The sequence below is a fragment of the Euprymna scolopes genome, chromosome 39, assembly GCF_053919585.1.
Source record: "Euprymna scolopes isolate OS-2025 chromosome 39, ASM5391958v1, whole genome shotgun sequence".
NCBI lineage: Eukaryota > Metazoa > Mollusca > Cephalopoda > Sepiida > Sepiolidae > Euprymna > Euprymna scolopes.
This window is the reverse complement of record NC_136520.1, coordinates 66264933-66284932: the sequence shown is the minus strand read 5'-3', so window position 1 is coordinate 66284932 and position 20000 is coordinate 66264933. Positions and strand designations below refer to the sequence as shown.

Here is a 20000-nt window from a genome sequence, read left to right as displayed (position 1 = left end):
TGTAATACTACTTGCTTTATAAGCTTGCCATTTTGTTTCTAGTCTAATGCCGTTCCTTGACCATAATCGTTTTTCTAGTTTTCCGTTTTAGTTTTTGCACTCAACCAATCCGTGAATCACTGCTTTGTGGGTTATCCTTGGCTGGTATAAGACCAAAAGTAGGGAATTCTAAAATCAGAAAATAAATAGGGCTAAAACGAAAAGAAGAAATAAAGGAAAGGATAAAAAGGAAAAAATGAAAGATATATATATATATATAATGTATATATATATATATATAGATATATATATATATATATAGAGAGAGAGAGAGACAGACAGACAGACAGAGAGACAGAGAGAGACATAGATAGGGGGAGATAGGTGGCCAGACACAAAGATAGAAACAAAAAAAAGTCTCAGAAATGGGAAGAAAAGAGAGAATGTATATACGCAGAGAGAGAGAGAGAGAGAGAGAGAGAGAGAGAGAGAGAGAGAGAGAGAGAGAGAGAGAGAGACAGAGACAGAGAGAGAGAGAGGGGACGAGAGAGAGAGAGAAAGAGGAAGAAATGAAACAAAAACAGAGAAACACACACGCACAGAGATAGAAAGAGAAAGGGGGCGTACTAAAGAAAAAAGATAGAAAAATAGGTAAAAAAAAAAAAAAAATTACGAGAAAAAGAGAGAGAAACCGAAAGAATTCATAGAAAATAAAGAAATATAAAAGAAATAGAGTTAAACGAAAGAAAAAAAAGAAGAAATTTATATACAAAAAGAGGAATTGAGAGGGAGAGAGAAAGAAAGAAAGAAAGAGAGAGAGGGGGGAGAGAGAGAGAGAGGGGGTCCCACTTTATCAACTAAGCCCCAACCCCTGGCTCATCGTTGCAATTTTGCATCTCTGTGCCCGTTTTAGAAGTATTTTTATGGAAATTGCTCTGATGAATTCGTTGCACTTGTGTCCCCCGACGTACCCGCTTAGCAACAAAATCACACCCCTTCACTGTTGAGGTCCCTAAACGCCAGAAAACTTTCTACTCTAATATTTCTTCCCTCGAACAGCTAGACTTTGGAATTCCCTTCCTGCTACCTGCTTCCCTGACTGTACTGATATGCAGAAGTTTAAATGTAATGTAAATTAACAGCTTGTTAATCTTTCATATGCATGGTCCCAAATAGTATAGTAGCCCCTTATATGCCTTGTTAGGGATGAACGTAAGTAAAAAAAAAAAAAATTGCCAACAGTAACATCAATAAGTGAAAGTAAAATAGGGTATACATAAAGAATAAGAAAAAGATGAAAAATAAATCGTACCTGCATCTTGAGAACATTAACCTGTTCATCTTTTTCGTCTAACATAAGGCGATAATTTTCTTCAAGGTCTCGTTTGGCTAACTTATCCAAATTGATTTGTTCTTTTAATTCGGAGATTCTTCGGAAAGACTTGTCTTGTGTTTGACCCAAAGTATTCTAAACAAAGACAAAACAAAAAATAACATATTCACGTATTCAACAGTGTTTTAGCGCAGTTTACGCCTGGGAGGCCAAGAGACAACATTTAGACAATATAAAAACCTGACTGAATCTTATCAAGTCGTTCGTCGACAGATTCAATATTTAGATAGGGAAACTAAATCGGAAGAAATAACTTTTATGGAAGGTTAATTTTTGGTCTCTCCCCACGCAAAGAATTTCTCTCTCAATAAAACCTTTAAATCGTACAAGTCTCTTGTTCTTTCATGCATGAATTTTATTATTTCCGAGAAGAAACTTCACATGCCTTCCCGCAGTGACTTAGTCTACAATGCATTGTAGTCAACATTGCACAACACAAAACCTACTGTGCATTTTATATGTGTTTTTATAAAAAGAAGTAAAAAAGAGCCAATTTATTCAGTTAAATAAAAATGTATAAAATTTCAATTCAAATTAGACGTTACTCCATGTTCGATTTAAGGGGATGGGGGTCAGTCTAGTCTTACTCTTTTTGACAACAAGAATTTTGATTACTCTTAGTTAAACACTTTCACCAAAATACCGCATTCACTCTATGGATTTAAACCTACTTAAAACATCTCAAATCATTCGAGGAAATTTTATTTACAAACGAGCAGGGAGACCTGACATTGCCCCGGATTGAATGATGATCAACGAATGTTTCACACTCCCATATTTTATTGTCATCGAAATTGGTGAAATCGCCTATTATTTCGGATTATTTCGATTATCGATTGCTGATACTTATCGAAGACATTTCGATATAAAACCTATCTAAGAACACTGCCAGTCACATAAAGTACATTTATGTGCAATTTCATAAAAATCGGTCTAGCCGTTTTTGGAGTTCATAGGGAACAAACTCGCAGACACACAAAGATCTTTCTATATAATAGTACAAATGAATAGTGATGACCGCAAACATCCAAAAAGAATGAAAAATTAAAAATCATACAAAATATTAACAGGGTATGTTAGTAAGTCCCCGTCCAAAAAAAAAAAAAAATAAAAATAAAAAAGCAGATCAGTCTCTAAATAGAAATGTTTAAGATTCCGCTTCGATTATTTGGTTACGCACGTTTACACACGCGTTAACATGTTGAAGTTCTTTACTCACACGTTGTACCTATTTACTATGCCTCCCCACGGGACAGAGCTAGGCACCAGGGTCGTTTTTTAACGTGGAGAAAAGGTACAAAAATAAAAAAAAATTGTCTCAGTCGTGAAGAACCGATCCTCCACCGAAAGAGAACAAGAAATGGAAGTGCAGCATCTGAATGTATTTATTTGCTTCCCCACGTAGCAAATTAGGCACAAGGCCGTTTTTTAAGGTGGAGATGGAGGGAAGGGGGGAGGGAAAGGGGGTACCAGCTCCCGAGAGGTGGGAAATGGGAGCTGGATTAGAAACTGTTGGTATGAAGCGTTGCCCCTTCAGTGACCAAGTTCAGATATGTGGGGTTGGCCCTACATATGGTCTTTGCTAGTCATAGCTGGTCTGTGCTAGTCATAGTTTGCAGCATCTGCCGGAACAGATACTACACTTTGATATTGACCAAAAGACTCAGTCGAAAAGGAGACAAAAATTAATTCATTCAAGTGGTGTCATACTAAGTACAGGCATTGACGACTCTCTCTCTCTATCTCTCTCTCTATCTATCTATCTATCTCTCCCTCTCGAGGCATTCATGAATTCATTGTTGCTCATCATTTTTTATGCTGCCCAGGTGTTTAGACTACGATCATATGTTCTTTGCTATCGTCCTCTACTTTTTCTACCTACGATCTTTCCTGTTATTCTTTGCTGGTTATTGTAGAGTAGTTTTATGACAATCAGGCGCCACCTGTCCACCATGGTGATACTTATCGAGCGAGGTGTTCTGATTCAGGACCCTATCCACGTTGTTTCTCGGATAAAGAATCTGATGTATTCCCATAGCTTTCTTTGCAATTGTACAGACAGGTTGCAGTTTCTTTCTGTCCGAGCGGTGCCCATACTGGGCTATTGTTCTGACAATTGTACTCATAGGGATCTTCTGCTCAGCACAACGAAATATGAAACCATGAACAGAATTATTTCTGTTTTCTCCCGTATTACATCAGTCACTTGCTTTCCATGACATCACGTTAGCTTTTTCGGGGGGGGGGGGGGCTAAGTAGGTCTTCCATCATGCCCAAGGTTCTCCCACAAACTACAGAAGGGAAGGAAGCGTCTTACTTTTCCTTTTGACAGTAGTGCTGTCCCGCTATTCTAAGAAAAAAAAAAAATAAGAGAGAAGAAATAACTTCCTTTTTTTTGTTTTAAGACAGGAACTTTATTTCTCATTCTCCCGCCACACACGACTTCTCGTTACGTGATCGCCTTCTCAATCGACTGTCCTCTGGAACATCGTCTTGAACGTGCTCTCGGAGTGCTCTCGAACAGGCTCTCGAACAGGCTCCTCCGTCTGTTGCACACGTTTTTTTTTTAGTCTTTTTCTTTATCATTACGGTGACGTCATTCCATATTTCGTATACATTTGCATACGCGCGTCCGCGTTTTGTTATAATTTGGCTTCTGAATTCATCACTGTCAGTTTTTAAAATTTATCTTGTTTTGAAATTATTTTATATTCACTCTCTTTTTTGTTATTATGCAACTTAATCATATTTCGTTCTGTTTGGCTCCTTATATCAAGTGGCTTCACGTCTTGTCTAGAGCGATATCTATTTACAAAAAAAATAAATAACAGTACGTATCTCAAATAACTAATGCCTTCTTGTTTATTATAATTATCATAATTTATTATTATTATTATTATTATTATTATTATTATTATTATTATCACTATTATTATTATTATTATACAAAAATACAAAAATTGATAGAACATTAACTCTATAATAATATATACGAAATCTGCAAGAATTAAAATTTCATATTTAAGCGTAGTTTATGACCGGGCTTTACCGGGCGTTCGTGCTAGCTTTTAAAAAAGAAAGCTACAATGGCCAAGTGTAGTATCTGTTCTTCAGATGCGGCACTTCTATTTCTTGTTCTCTTTCGGTGGAGGAGCAATCCTTCACGACTGAGACAATTTTTATTTTTGTACCTTTTCCCCGCGTTAAAAAAAAACGACCTTGGTGTCTAACTCTGTCCCGTGGGGAGGCATTGTAAATAGGTACAATAATATCAGGGCGTCTCCATTTACACTGAACATCTACAGAATGCCAACATGAATATATTACATATGAATGAGTATCCTGTGGAATTTCTATAAGTCCCGCTAGTTATTATTATTATTATTATTATTATTATTATTATTATTATTATTATTATTATTTGTCTTTAGGGCTGTTTGGTTTGCTTGAGCGAAGCAGCTTGTTTGGTATTCTTCGCAGTCGAAGTGGCACCGACATTTCCAGTTTACTTATTCTTACCGATGCTAAATTCCGTGCTTATGATTCCAATCCTAACAGAAGAACTTCTGCGACTTCAGGTGAGTTTCTTTTTGTGGCAACGATTGGTTTGTCAATTTTTTTATTTTTATTTTTATGTAAGCTATTAGATTCTTAGGTATTCATCTCTACCTCACGCCCCCCCCCACCACCACCACACACACACACGGCGAGTAGATGCGATAGAAGAGTCGGAAAGTTGGATTAAAATACCAGCGCCCCTCCCCACCTACCCACTTACGGAGGAGGAGCACTCTGGTCTGCAAACAAAATTACCTAGTCAGCCCTTGTCGACATTCAATAAAATAACCGCCTTTCTCACAGAGAGAAGACAACGCCTGGGAGTATGGACCCCCTAGAACTGCAGAAGAAGTTCTGGGACTTCGGGCTACTTTTTGTTGCAACGATTGGTTTCTCAAATGTAGACATTGATCGAATTAACTCGTCGGATAAGAAACATTTCCAAACATCGATTTCTGTGACTGATGTTAAAACTCGTCGACCTAACATTCACAGGAAACATGAATTGGAATAATTACAATCTACATCAGTTTTGTCCGTCATGTTAAGCTTGGCAAAAAAAAAAAAAAAAAAAAAAAATGCAGGTTTCTTAAGCTTGTAATGGTTGGTTTTCTAGAGGCGGCGAACTTTAAATTAAAATAAATCACAGAAAAATATTCTTATTATACAAATATATGGTTTATTCCAAAAATTAATTTTCATTTATAATTTAAATAAAATATCGAGTATATGTCCTCCGTGGCTCGTGTGTACATGGTGTAATGTAGAGGTGCAATTTCCACAACTGTACGCATTAAAGTAAGCTGTATTTCGGCAATAACGCGTCGAATGTTGTCTTTCAAGTGGTTTATTGTGTCTAGTTTATCATTGTAAATATAGGACTTTAGCTATTTCCAAATAAAATAATCTGATGGGATTAAATCACACGGACGAGGTGGCCATCTGGCAGACCTATTTTGTGAAATTATTTGTTCAAATTAAATGGCGCACTGTGCGGCAGGTGGCGCCATCCTGCTAGAAGAACAGGGTGACTTACCAAACCAAGTTGGACTCAAAATAACCGTTAATCTGTAATTAAAGAAAATTGAGTTATCAATTTAAAGTTCGCCGCCTCACGAATGATTTAGCTTCTTACCAACCTTGACTTACACCGTAATTTCGCAACCAAAAAATTGAAATAAAATAAAACGAATAAACACATAGCTGAAATCTTGGAGAATGACCTCCAGTTTGTAGTGGAATGGGCATATGAATGGATGTTATCATTTATTGCTGCTAAGACTAAACAGCTTTCCTTTAACAATTACAAAAAAAAAGCAACTTCTCAAACACTGATTGCCATGATTAATAATACGCTTCATGAGAGCTCTCCATTCAAATTCCTTGGCTTAAGCTAACAGGAAACATGAACAGGAAAATATATTGAAGATATTGCCAAGGCTGCTGCAAAGAATGTGAGCTTCCTATACCGGGTTAGAAAATCTCTTACACATGCCAGCATCTCAGATCTCTATAAAGCTATTTACCCATGCATGGAGTATTGCTGCCATATCTCGGCTGATGCACCAACCAGTAATTCATAAAAATAAAACTGGAAATGCAGAAGTAATCAACCATCTCAACAAAAATAACCTTCTTAGTGACACTCAATATGGTTTCCGTTCTACTAGATCTACAGCAGATGTGCTTACAGTTATATCTCATAGGATTAGCAAATCTCTCGACGGAGGCAACCTTTCTAGGGCAATTGCTCTTGACATATTTGAGGCCTTTGATAGGGTATGGCATAAATGGTTTACTTCACAAGATCTCTAGCTGAAAATGTCTTCTCAATTATTAAATCATTTCTTTCTGATAGGTTCATAAGAGTAGTAGTTGAGGGGCAAAAATCAGAAGCTCACAGTATTAATGCTGGTGTCCCTCAGAGGCCCATCCTGGGCCCAACGCTTTTCCTGATCTACATTAATGATCTTCCAAATCACATCCTTACATCATTTGTAGATATTTATGCTGACGACACTACCATCTATTGTAGCACATCTAAGACAGTAAACGACCAAGTTCTCTCCGATTCTCTCTCCTCTGATCTTGAGCACGTAGTACAATGGGGAAAGGAGTGGCTGGTTACTTTTAATGCATCTAAAACCAAGCTTCTCTCTTTACATCATCAACATTCTGATCCACATCTGGCATCAATTGAAATGAATGGCTCTCGTCTTCAGGAGGCCTCAAGTTTTGACAAGCTTCTGGGCTTGACCATTACTCCTGATCTTAAATGGGACACTACATCAAATCTGTTGCCAAGGACGCAGGAAAAATGGTGGGATCTTTCTATCGATCTGGTAGATATCTCACTGCTGATGCAATTCTCTATCTATATAAGAGCCAGGTACGTTCAAGGATGGAATACTGTTGCCACATCTGGGCAGGAGCTGCTAGAAAGGACTTGTCCTGCCTTGATAGAGTTCAAAATAGACTTTGTAGCCTCGTAGGAGATGTCCTTTTCTCTTCCCTGCAACCTCTATCTCACAGACGAGATGTTGCGAGTTTGTCTCTGATGTATCGTTATTTTCATGGAAAGTGTTCGATGGTCCCCCCCTCGCCAAACTTTCACAAGAAACACTCGTCTAGCTGAAAACACTATCAATAATTCCCCCCACTCTTTATCTGTACCTAAACCTAAACGTAGATTCCATGAACAAAGCTTCTTTCTTAGAACTGCACGCCTGTGGAGTTGTCTTCCGTTTTCCTGCTTTCCGGCTGACTACAATATGGTTGTGTTCAAGTCTAACGTAAATAAGTTCTTGACGAGCCGTTCCATATAAATTATCAAATTTACCGAATTTTCATTACTAATGATTACTATATTGTTCAATTTCTACTGTAAACTCTTTAACTCTTATCCTTGAGTGGCCTCTTGGCCTTGATAATGTGGTGATGCCTGTGTAAATAAATAAATAAATAAATAAATACCAATCCGGGTCGGCATTTTTTTACTTTTTTAACAAAAGTTTTTATTACCGTTACCCTCCATCTCAACACCACTTAAAAAGTCTCTTGCTGTCACCTCTCCATCTAACCTGGTTAATTTTTTTTCTTCCGACCGCATGCTAGCAACAGCCGGCCCATTCTCGTCGTCACTTTACACGCCCATCCACTTTGGCGCCGAGTTTGTTTCTCTCCCGACCACGTAGTGTCCTTTATTCTTTTTCTTCAGACGCAAGCCCAAGTACACTTGCCAATTTGCATATGCGTTCAAACGCTGCTACTGCTCTAATACAATCGTTTGCCATCAATCCTTTGGCTGCTGCTGATATTTTCATACGCGCACATATGCGCTCTGTTTCACCGCGTGTCCCTCTATTTTAGACAGAGCTCAGAAAAGATACTCTTTAACCTAATAGATATGACACTATTGACTAAATTCAAGCCTCTGTCCCATCGCTGCAGTTTAGCCTGTCTGTTTTTGTTTTACAAGTAATTCTACTGAATGTGCTCCGAAGAGCTTACTGCAGTTGTATCTGCTCAATGTAAATATCCCCGACAAACCATACTAGCAGAAAATCCTATCTTTCTTTTTTTTGTACAGAGCATTAAATTCCCAAGCAGTGGTTCGCAAATTGGCGGGGAAACCTGTAGCCTTGTTAAAAGTAGTTTGAGATAACATTAGTTTTATTTCGTAGATCAATGAAACTTGACACAGTTATTAGTCTTTCTCTGCGTAGGAACCACGCCGAGTTATGCATTTCTCCCATCGTTTGATGCAGCTCTGGAGACCGTTTTTGTAGAACACTCCAGGCTGGTCCTCTCAACCACGACGTGACTTCAGAAATCAAGGCTGCATCATCTGGGAAACGCTTTCCTTTCAAAAAGAACTTCATGGCTGGGAAGAGGTGATAGTCAGAGAGTGCAAGGTTAGGAGAGTAGGGAGGATGGGGTAGGATTTCATAACCACACACCCGTGCTTCTGATCTGGCGACATGAGAGTTGTGGGCCGGAGCATTGTCCTGCAGGAGGAGGGTACCTTTGCTGATCTTGTCCCGCTTCTTGATTTTGATAGCTTTCCTTAATATCCTCAAAAGTGAAGCATAATAGGCTCCTGTAATTGTGGTACCCTTTGTCAGGAAATCTGTCATCACTACTCCGTCCTGGTCCCAGAAGACTGTGAGCATGAGCTTGCCAGCGGAGAGCCTTCTTTGGAGGTGATGAGTCCAAGTGCTTCCACTGTATTGACTGGGCTTTGGTCTCTGGATCATAGTGATATACCCAGGTTTCATTCTGTGTAATCAGTCTTTTGAAAAAACTTTGACTCATCTTCTTGGCACATCTCCAAATTCATCCTCGAGCACTCGACGCGTTCTCGCTGCTGGAATGGTGTGAGCAACCTGGGAATCCATCTGGCAGACACCTTATGCATATGCAAATGGTCATGAATGATAGTTTCCACAGACCCTGTACTAATCTTGATATCTTGGGCTATTTAGCGAATAGTAATGCGCCGATCTTCCAAAATGGCAGCATCAACTTGACGGACAGATGCCTCGTCAATGGCAGAAGGGGGGGGGGCGACCAGGTCTGGGAGCTGTTTCAACAGACTTCCGGCCATGTTTGAGTTCACGATGCCAGCGTTTTACAAGGTCATATGATGGGGCATTATCGCCATAAGTTTCTTTCATTTCATCAAAAGTCTCTTGTGGTGTGCGTCCTTTCAAATACAAAAACCGGATCACTGCTCAACATTCAACAGGGTCCATTTCACACCTGACTCAGTTCAAACACCTGTAAAACAGAAACCACAATTAGTTGAGAGCTGTAATTTGCCACATAACCCGTAGAGATATAAATCATTGCACATGCAAAATTTCAGCTAGATTAGACAACTGGAAGTGGGTCAGGGGCATTACTTATTGCACACCCTTCGTATATTTTCTTTTATTTAGGTGCAAAGCAAAACGTGCTCTCTGTTAGTTCAACGACATTAAAGTAAATAGACCAAATGCTGTATTTCTGTGATTGATCCCTATTAATCCCTAACTATGCATCGAACGGATAACATATTAAGCAGTTCGTTACTCGTTTTCATACAAAATGTTCATGAAAATTTACACCAGATCGGTCCAGTACTTTCCGAGAAAACCTTTAGAATAAATGTTGTATAGTAGTGATTAATTCCTATTAATCTCTAATTATGCATCTAACATATACTATAATCTTCAATTCTCTCCACTTTTTCATAGCAAATGTCGATACAAAATTTCAACCAGATCAAACCAGTAGTTTCCGAAAAAAAAACTTCTAGAGTAAATGTTTTATTAGTGTGATTAATCCTTAATAATCCCTATTAACCCCTTGCTGTGAATCAAACAGATACTATAATACTTAGTTCGTTTCACTTTATCATAAAAAAGGTTCATACAAATTTCAGCCAGATCGGCTCACTAGTTTCCGAGAGGAAATTATGATATAATCAACTCTCGACTGGAATCTAAGATTTTCATTTTATTATTTCCAGAGCCAATCGTTGCAAACAATCGATATTTTGGGATTGAGTAGCCGGCGATCTCACCACCGGAAGTGGCTGTTGATATTTGTTTGCACGATCGCCAGTTTTCTCCCCTCCATAATGGCCGCTGTTCTGTACTTCCGGTCCAACATCACGGGCAACCAAGCAGTGGCTCTTGGAATGACTCTTTTCGGCCTCTCAATCGGTAAATGAGTTTCTCATTCCTACATAAAATTTTTGTGTAAGTTGGTGATCTTTTAAACCAACGCATTTCATATGCAAACATGATTACTTACCTACGTGTCCTGTCGAAATTAGTCCAAACTCCAAAAATTACGAAAAATCATCAACTAGATGTGCTAGATGTATTTTAACGAAAAGAAAAATCAACCACAATTACTGCCTGACGTTTAAAAATGGGAGACTATAATTATTTAATCAAAATGATTCAAAATGACTACAACTTGGTTGTCTTCAAGTCCAACATAAACAAATTCTTGATGAACCGCTCCCTTAAGTAAACCAATTTACCAAATTTCCATTACTAACGATTACTGCAATAGTATCCAATTAATTACTGTACACTCAATAATCCTTATCCCCAAGTGGCATCCGGGCCTTGATAAGTGGTGACTCCTATGTAAAATAAATAAATAAATAAAAAATGATCGACTACAGTTATCTCTATATTACTTCATTGGAATTCATTATTGAGATGAGTATTATTTATTAATTTATTTATTGCTAGCTATTATTCGCATCTTTCTTAGTTGTTGTTTCACGACATTTCGGCCAACTATTCCTCTGGCCTTCTGGGCCCGTAGTGCAGTGGATAGAGACGTTGAATCTCTACGGTTTTAGGTGAGAAGTGTCTGAAGATAGCGGTTTCAATCCTACCCAAAGCCGGCCAGAGGCTTACTTGGCCAAAACGTGATGAAACGACAACTATGGATGGCAGTAATTGCTAAGGAACAACAAAGATCGGGATACTCGTCCGCAATAAACCAATTAATACAGTTATCTCCCCCTGTATGTTCAGAACTCTTTAACATTAAAACATACGATAAGACTCAATAAATCGATACATTTTATATTTTACTTGTAATTATTTTTCTATTGTATCATTTTTCGTCATTTTGGGAATTCATACTAATTTCGACATTACACTGAAATGCGTTAATTTAAACACCACCACTCTTCAAAAGCACATTATTTTATTTTATTTTTTTCTAAAGAAACTATGTTAATGAAAACAATTGTAACATAGCACGTATGCAAATGCGGCTGAAATGACATAACTGGTAAAGAAAAAAAAAGACTTTACAAAGAAGATCTCGTTAGAGACGGAAATAACATTCGCGATCACATGACAGAAAACGATCCCGTGGATGCCGTCACGGCCGTGACAATAAGAAAATAAATGTAGTGTTTCAAAGAAAAAGCGAGTTGAAAGTATTTCAATCCTTTGTCTACTTTGCGACTCATGCCACTACGTGTTGGTCCCCGGACAACGTTACACAGTGACATGGATTCTGATATTTTATTTCTGAAAATGTAACGTGGCTTAAACAAAATTCTTATTGAAGGTCACCGAGAGGATATCCTGTTCAGCATATCACGTAAGACAGGCGTAATATTCTCACATTAACTATAAAATTGTCTTTGCTATGACGTCTCTTTGCACGTTGAATTAAAGCGTCGTATTTCTTCTTCTTCTTCTTCTTCTTCTTCTTCTTCTTCTGCTTCTTCTTCTTCTTCTTCTTCTTCTGCTTCCATAATCTCAATCTTTATAAAAGTATTAGACTAAGAGTGTATCGAACGAATACCATAATTATTAATTAACTTCATATTATGATAACAAAGATCCATACTAAATTTCAGTCAGATCGGACCAGTAGTTTCCCAGAAACCTGAAGTAAATATGCTATTGTAATGACTAGGGCTAGGACAACAGCATATTCTTTTTATTGTTTTGACTCTCGAGTATGTATCCGTTGATATCTTATATGCTTTTATAGTATTTTTTTTAGTGATGTGATTCGCGGTTGATTAACTGTGTCTGTGTCGGATATATACTCGAGAGTCAAAACGATCAAAAGAATATGCTGTTGTCATAGCCCTAGTAATGACTAATCCTAATCAACCCGTAACTGCCTCAAACGGATACCATAATGCCTAGGTCACTGTACCTAGGTTCAGCGAAAATTTCAGCCTAATCGGTGGAGTAGTTTTTCGGGGGGAAAGTGGAATTGACAGACGGATAAACTGAGGCAAATATAATGTTACTAATCTACAATAAAATGAAACAATATCGCATTAAAAATGTAATATTAACCAGAATATATTATATTTTTTTCCGCAGAAACATCAGTCATTTTTATCTTTTTTACTTAATAAACAGAAATCGTACACATCGGCATTCATCGTAATTTAAAAGAATTGTAAAACATTTAAACTGCTGAACTGAAAAACATTTGTGACTATTAAATTATATATATATATATATATATATATATATATATATATATATATATATATATATATAATTATTATATATATATATATATATATATATATTATATAATTTATTACCACAGCCGAACAAAGTCGCAGCCAACAAGAGCTATGAGAGCCAACGAACCGGAAGTCCAAGACTCGAGTTTTGCCCTCATTTGGGCTCATCAGTTAGACATATTTGAAACTGATGAGCCCAAATGAGGGCGAAACTCGAGTTTTGGATTTCTGGTTCGTTGGCTGTCGTGGCTCTTGTGGGCTGCAACGTTGTTTGGCTGTGGAAATAATTATATAATCTCACATTCTGAAAAATTATATATATATATATATATATATATATATATATATATATATATATATATATATATATATATATATATGAAAATAATGGAAATAGTATTCCGACAAAAAAGATAAATAAAAAGGAACAAACCGTATTATGTGTTCATCAACGTTTCGTCTTTATTTCGAGACTTCTTCTGGATGAATGAGATTAAGAAACAAAAAAAAATACCAGTACAAAATATTTGAAAATGTTTCACGTGCACAGTGTGACGCAGTTCTATTTCAGAAAAACGGGAAAAGATGTTGGAAATTCAAAAAGGAGGGGGGAGGGCTGGCGCTGTTAAAAAGAGGGAAATTTTAGTGACTTTTAACGACTATATGACGTCACTAAAATGTCCCTCTATTTAACAGCGCTAGCCCCCCCTCCTCCTTTTTAAACTTTCGGTGATATACACCTTTTTCAAAAACACTTTCTACATCAATAAATTAAATAAAAACACTAAAACCATTTTTTTTTTTACTTAATATTTTTATTAGTTTGACGCCCGGCGTAGCTCGGTCAAACAATACGCTTAAACATGATGTTTCAATTTATGCAGATTGCGTATATATTATTATTATAGAATTACTCCTCTATTGATTATTGTATGTTACGAGGTATAATTTGCCCAGTGAACTAATTCGCAAAAAATATTATAAAGATTAATGATACTGTCGTTCATCAAATTCCGTCTGAGTTTGTTTACAATATCACGTCAGCTAATATTTGGGCTTGACGATGAATACCCTGCAAACTCACTTCTGATTAATGTTAATTTTAAATATGCAAACAAGGAAATGATTTGCGGCGATTTTTAATGGTACCTCTTTTTTTATCGGAAATTGAATTCGTTAATAAGAACAAAATTAAAATGGTGAGGTACACCCGTACTTGAACCCGGGATTATTCGATCCGGAGTCGAATGCTCTGCCACTGATCTATGTTTCAAGATGGCAGCAAATCTGTTCTTTTTTTTTCTGGGAAGTAATGATTTGCTTATATTTTATTATCTCCCTTGTCGATGAAGCCTAAAATGTTACCCCTATATTTTTTAGCTATAAGAAAGATACGATTTTTATGACCGGATTTTTCGATTTTTCATACTTATCGAATGAATTTCTGTACGAAACATATCTAAGAACACTTCTATACATATAAATTACCTTTGTGTGAAATTTGCAAAAGATATGCTCAGTCGTTTCGGAAACTATAAGGAACTCTCTTTCTCTCTCTCTTTCTCTCTCTCTCACACACACACACACACACACAAAGTGACTTATATTTTGTAGTAGAGATGAAAAATAAGCCATTATTATTATACGACGTCTTACAAAGATAATTTGTGGTTAAATTAAACAAAAATGCTAAATTTTAATTTATTTATTGCGGACTATCATCCTCATCTTTTTCTTAGTTGTTTCACGACGTTTCGGCCGACTATTCCTTTGACCTTCGTCAGGTGGCAACCACGACGGATAGAAACTCTGAATTTCCTGACTGCATTCTTAGCAATTACTACCTTCCGTAGTTGTTGTTGTCTCACCACGTTTTTGGCCAAGTAAACCTCTGGCCGGCTTTGGGTAGGATTGAAACCGCTACCTTCAGACAATCCTTACCTGGAACCGTAGAGATTCAACGTATCTATCAACTGCGCCACGGGCCCCGAAGGGCTATCAAGGTTGAATTTTTTTGGTCTTATAAATTCATGTTTATTTATTATCTGATCTTCCATGGTCAAGTCCGTACTGAATGGTATATATTGACGTGAGACGACAACAACTACGGAAGGCAGTAATTGTAGTGAATGCAGTCAGGAGATTCAGAGTTCATATCCGTCGCGGTTACCACCTGACGAAGGCCAGAGGAACAGTTGGCCGAAACGTCGTGAAACAACTAAGAAAAAGATGCGGATAATAGTCCGCAATAAATAAAATGAATAAAACAATACTCATCTCAATAATGAATTCCAATTAAATAATAAAAATGCTAAAATTCATTTATGTACTTAAAACATCATTCTCATACAACGTCTTATTAATCGTTAAACTAAATTTAAAAAAAAAAACAAAGCCAAACTTTGTCGTGTAAAAGTATAACACTTAAACGATGTTTTTTTAATTCTTATTTTACAGTCAACATCCCCGCTATTCAACGATATACGTTGGCTCCAAAATGGCGTTTGGATAACACACCTAAAAAGATAACACTTTTTTACACTCTACTGAAACTAGGCTCAGTACTATTTTTCTTGACCATTCATTTTGTTTATCGGGTTCCAGAATGGTCCGATGTCACCCACATCTACAATGAAGTCTTTTCAAAACTACTCACTAAAGAAGTTGGTCTGCCACTGACGTTGAATTACGTTTCTGCGATTATTGCACATGGATTAGCATTCGTAGCCATTTCCTGGTGCCTTCCAGTATACGGAATTGTGTTACCATCAATATTGTCTGTTATTAGTGCTATTGGAATCTGCTGCGCAATCATGGAACCAGTTTTAGTAAGCGGTCATACGATGGAGCAATTGAATTCTATGGTTATTACAAGCTTCTTTATTTTGATTATCTGGGGAACACCTTACTTGTTAAGTCCTGCGTATTGGACTAAGAAACCAGGGTATTTGTTCATGCCATTTGAAAGTTTGTTTATATCGTACGGTTGGAATGCTTTATTCTTCGACCAGTATCTCTTACTCGGTTACAGAAAAGAAGGGCGAGGAATTGTTTATGAAACAAACGCTGAATTAGCAGCCGAAGCGACACATCAAAGAAAGAGCCACATTTTCGTATGTACCACAATGTATCGAGAAGCCGATTATGAAATGGAACGACTTTTGCTGAGTCTGCAGAATCTATCCCTTTCTAGAAAATTCAAGAACGTCTTCTTAGAGGCTCATGTTTTTATGGATAATGGCTGCGCGGGCAAAACGCTTAACGCATTTGCACAGCAGTTGGTGGAACTTATTCATATTAAGCTTGAGTTGAGTGTTCAAAACGGCGCATGCGTGGAAATGCCTTATGGCATTCAAATTACGTGGACTTTAAATGACAGAATGCCACTAATTGTTCATTTCAAAGATTCACAGAAGATCAAAGCAAAGAAACGCTGGAGTCAAGCCATGTACATTCATTACATACTGAACTTCAGACTCAGAACCCCTACATTAAAAGACAAATTATTTTGGTCTGATGCGTCCAGATCAACATCTATAGAAAACGAATCCAAAGTAACGAACAGTATGTCAACGGGCTTGTCGTTCGAATCCATTAAAATAAATTCTTTGGGTTTAGGTCATGATACAAAAGTTGAGAATCGCACGAAAGGAAACAGCGAGCGTCGTAATAAATTGACTGATCTATTTTTCGTGAGTCATAGAGACTTAGATCAAAACATAAGTCGGATCGGTTATCCTACTTTAGTGAGTCACAAGCGGCTTGAATTTGATCGCGGATCAACTGAGCGGGAAGAGAAGGATCAAAATTCTGCACTACGGGTTCAAGGAGAATCATTTCTCAAGAGATTGATTAGTCAAAGCGATTCCTCGCCAACCCAGACATCAGATTCGTTCGAGATGTCGTTCAGTAGCAGCCCAACCGCATCTGCAGATGACGAAAGTGATGGCGACGGTTCGAAAGAGGAAATGACTAGTTTGTGTACGAGTGTGAATTTGTCGTTCGTAAACGAGGCTTTCGTTGGCGATAACCATAAGAATCTAAAAAAACAGCAAGGAAGCATTTTCAATATTTCCGAGCAAATATCGATGCATGACGACTCGGAAAACTTTAGAAAGGATAACAATATTCAAGATTCCTTGAATAAACAAAGTACTGATAACACGATATTTCATCACGGATTTGATTCCGACACCAAGACGACGAAAACCGATGACGTCATTCCAATCAAAGAAGAAAATATCGTGCTACACCAGACCCCTTTATTAGAACTTCGCGTTGACAATTGTTCTTACGCGGATTCAACAAAGAAAACAAATATGGCTCCTCATTTTCAAAGGTAAATATATTTTTTTTTTCATTTTGTGACTTCAGGTTTAATTGTCTCTTCTGTTTATACAAACTTTAGGGAAGTAATAAAAAGCCTCTGACAACCAAGTTCAACTCCTAGCCTTTTTCGTATGATTTAGCTACTAAACCTGTCGAACCTGTTTATACTAATTGAGTGAAGGGGTGAAAGTGGTCCACTTGCGCCTTAAAACCAGTCACGTCGAGCAGGTGTGGCTCGTCAACTTTGGATGATAGGTAACCTAGGAGAAGGCAACTTTTATTTAAAACTTCCACTATCTTGCGGGATTACTTCACCAAGGGAAAAGCTAAGGGGAAAAAAACAAACAGAAAATTTGGAGATGGAATCCCTAAGGCGACCAAACTTTATGTCGTCATTATCGACAACTCTTGTGGCGCAGAGAGACAAGCTATATTAACTGTCTTTCCCTTGGACCCTCTGGCTTCGCAGAGATGGGGTGGACTGCTACACGAGCAACAGCTACACTCTCATATTACCCTACCCAGGCTATTTAGCTCCACTGCAAAACTATCGTCTTCAGAGACGGACGGTTGCCAACAACGATAACAACAACAACGGGAAAGTTTTCTGTTAGTCGATCGATTATGATTCCTCATCACAATTTGTTGTTTCTTATAAGATATTTTAATCCATTCAATTACGACATAAACAAAAAAAATTGGTGTCTCGATTGTGACAGCAACACATAACTAAATCAGAAGATGATGCTGATAAAAAGAGAGCAAGTCTTTCTTTAAATACTCCATTTGATCACAATCGATCCGATGCCTCCGTTTAGTCTCGAAAGACAAAAAAGCATGCTCCCTGTGGGGGGTAGTTGCGCGTGTAATTGTGAGGCAAGGGTTGCGCAGTCTCCAACCACACCTTTCCTTACCTGAATCGGCACTGAGTCTAGTGGCAAGGAGAAGTCTATGACGAACGGAAACAATGCAGAGATAAGCGGAGAGCACATACACCACCTGGAAGTCCCAAATGGTCACCCATTTAGTACTGACCGGATTCAACGTTGCTTAACTTCGGTGATCCAGCGGGAACCGGTGTGTCAACGTGATTATGCCGTATTTCAACAGCGATAAGTCTAAACAGTGCATTGTGACAATAACGTTGTATTCTCGATTATGACGAGAGTTCTAAGAGGCCAACTGTTATAATATCCTAAAATAGTCAATTTTGACAATGGCCCAGAATAAAATGACACTTAATATTCGCTTATGAATTATAGCAATGCCTTTGATTTCAATTGTATCTTCTGTTACGGTTTTCTGTTAGTTGATTAGTTATTGATTTTTATCATAAGATTTTTTGTTTGTACTATTTGGACTCTTCAGACTACAGTTCTCATTTTGAGTGTCATTTTCGCAACATTTTGGTCTATGTAACCTCCAAAACTTCTCTAGGTGTATCTTGTCGGACTCGGGAATTTAGACGAACTTTCCAACGGAGCCCTTTATTTACTACATCGGATAGCATGCTCTCCTTTCGTCAGCCACGGCTGGATAGAGGTCCTAAGTAATTCGCAATTATATTTTTGGTCGCTTACGCTGAGACATGATGTAGTATGTAAGTACCCCACTGGACCATCTGTAAAAATTAGACATCCAGTGTAGCAGCAAATCATGGGAACATCAACCTGAAAGAACAGTTGGAAATGACTTATATACCATGCATTACGACCATGTAATCCCTACAGTTACCTACCTTGAAAATGCTGCTGTGAAACCTGACATAGTTATATAAAATAGGTCAGAGAGAGTTGCAACCTTGGGTGAAGTGAGTATTCCTAATGATGGAGGTCTGAACAGAGCTGAAAGGGAGAAACAGATCAAATATTAAGGTCTCATGTATGATATGAAAAGAAACTGGAATCTTAGGGAGATATCAATCATACCAGTTATTATAGGTGCTGTGAAGAAGAACTTGAAGTCCTAGTTAACTAATACAGGGAGCCCCCCAAAAAACGAGGACATTCAATTGTTTTTTCTGAGCATTTTACAGTCAAGGGAGAAAAAAAGGCCAGACCCTAGTGTTTTGATGTGATGTTTTGAATATAATAAACTAGTTATGACCAAAGTTTCATTTCATTGGGACAAAACACTAAGAAACGGAGCCTAATTATAGTTGAGGCTCGTATTTTGGGGTCGCCCTGTATTCCTAGTGAACGAAGTGCAAAAAAGATCCAGACAATTGCACTTAGGGGGGCAACGAGGATGCTAAAAAGAGCTTTTGGTTGGTTTCAATAAAAAGCAGGACAATGTTGGCAGCTGGTTTCGCTGCCCCATACCCAGCGTTACAGTCTTCAAAAGAAGAAAATTAAAAAAAAATTGCGGAGATTACGCAATAACAGTGGTGTTCCCTGGGGTCTGGATAAAAAGTCTCTTCAGATTCCCAATATCATTTACATCTTTCAATAACCTTTGGCAAAGAATTTGCGTTATCGCAACAGCCTTTTGCCATTGACTTATCGCTGTCAATGACCATTAGTCTTCACTAGAATTGTGGTGGTAATAAGCTTTTCCAAAGTCCCAGCCCCCTTCGCATCCATCGAATGGAATTCTGTTTAGTGCTTTCTCTCCGTTGTCTTTCCATCCTCCTTGACCCTTCTCTACTAACTGGAGTGGTGCTAGTGGATGCCAACACAACATTTTCCTGTGGGGCTATTTAATTTACAACTTTTTGGTTTCAGT

General features: G+C 37.7%; 1 protein-coding gene across 1 annotated transcript in view; it reads left to right on the top strand.

Moving 5' to 3' along the window:
- Window positions 1-20000, top strand: part of LOC145263820 (uncharacterized) — a 114582-nt gene that overhangs the window by 47214 nt on the left and 47368 nt on the right. Inside the window, exons 6-8 of the mRNA XM_080120886.1 lie at window positions 4804-4950; window positions 10443-10638; window positions 15405-17286. Coding sequence (XP_079977012.1) covers window positions 4804-4950; window positions 10443-10638; window positions 15405-17286 — 2225 coding nt within the window. The remainder of the gene's footprint in view (window positions 1-4803; window positions 4951-10442; window positions 10639-15404; window positions 17287-20000) is intronic.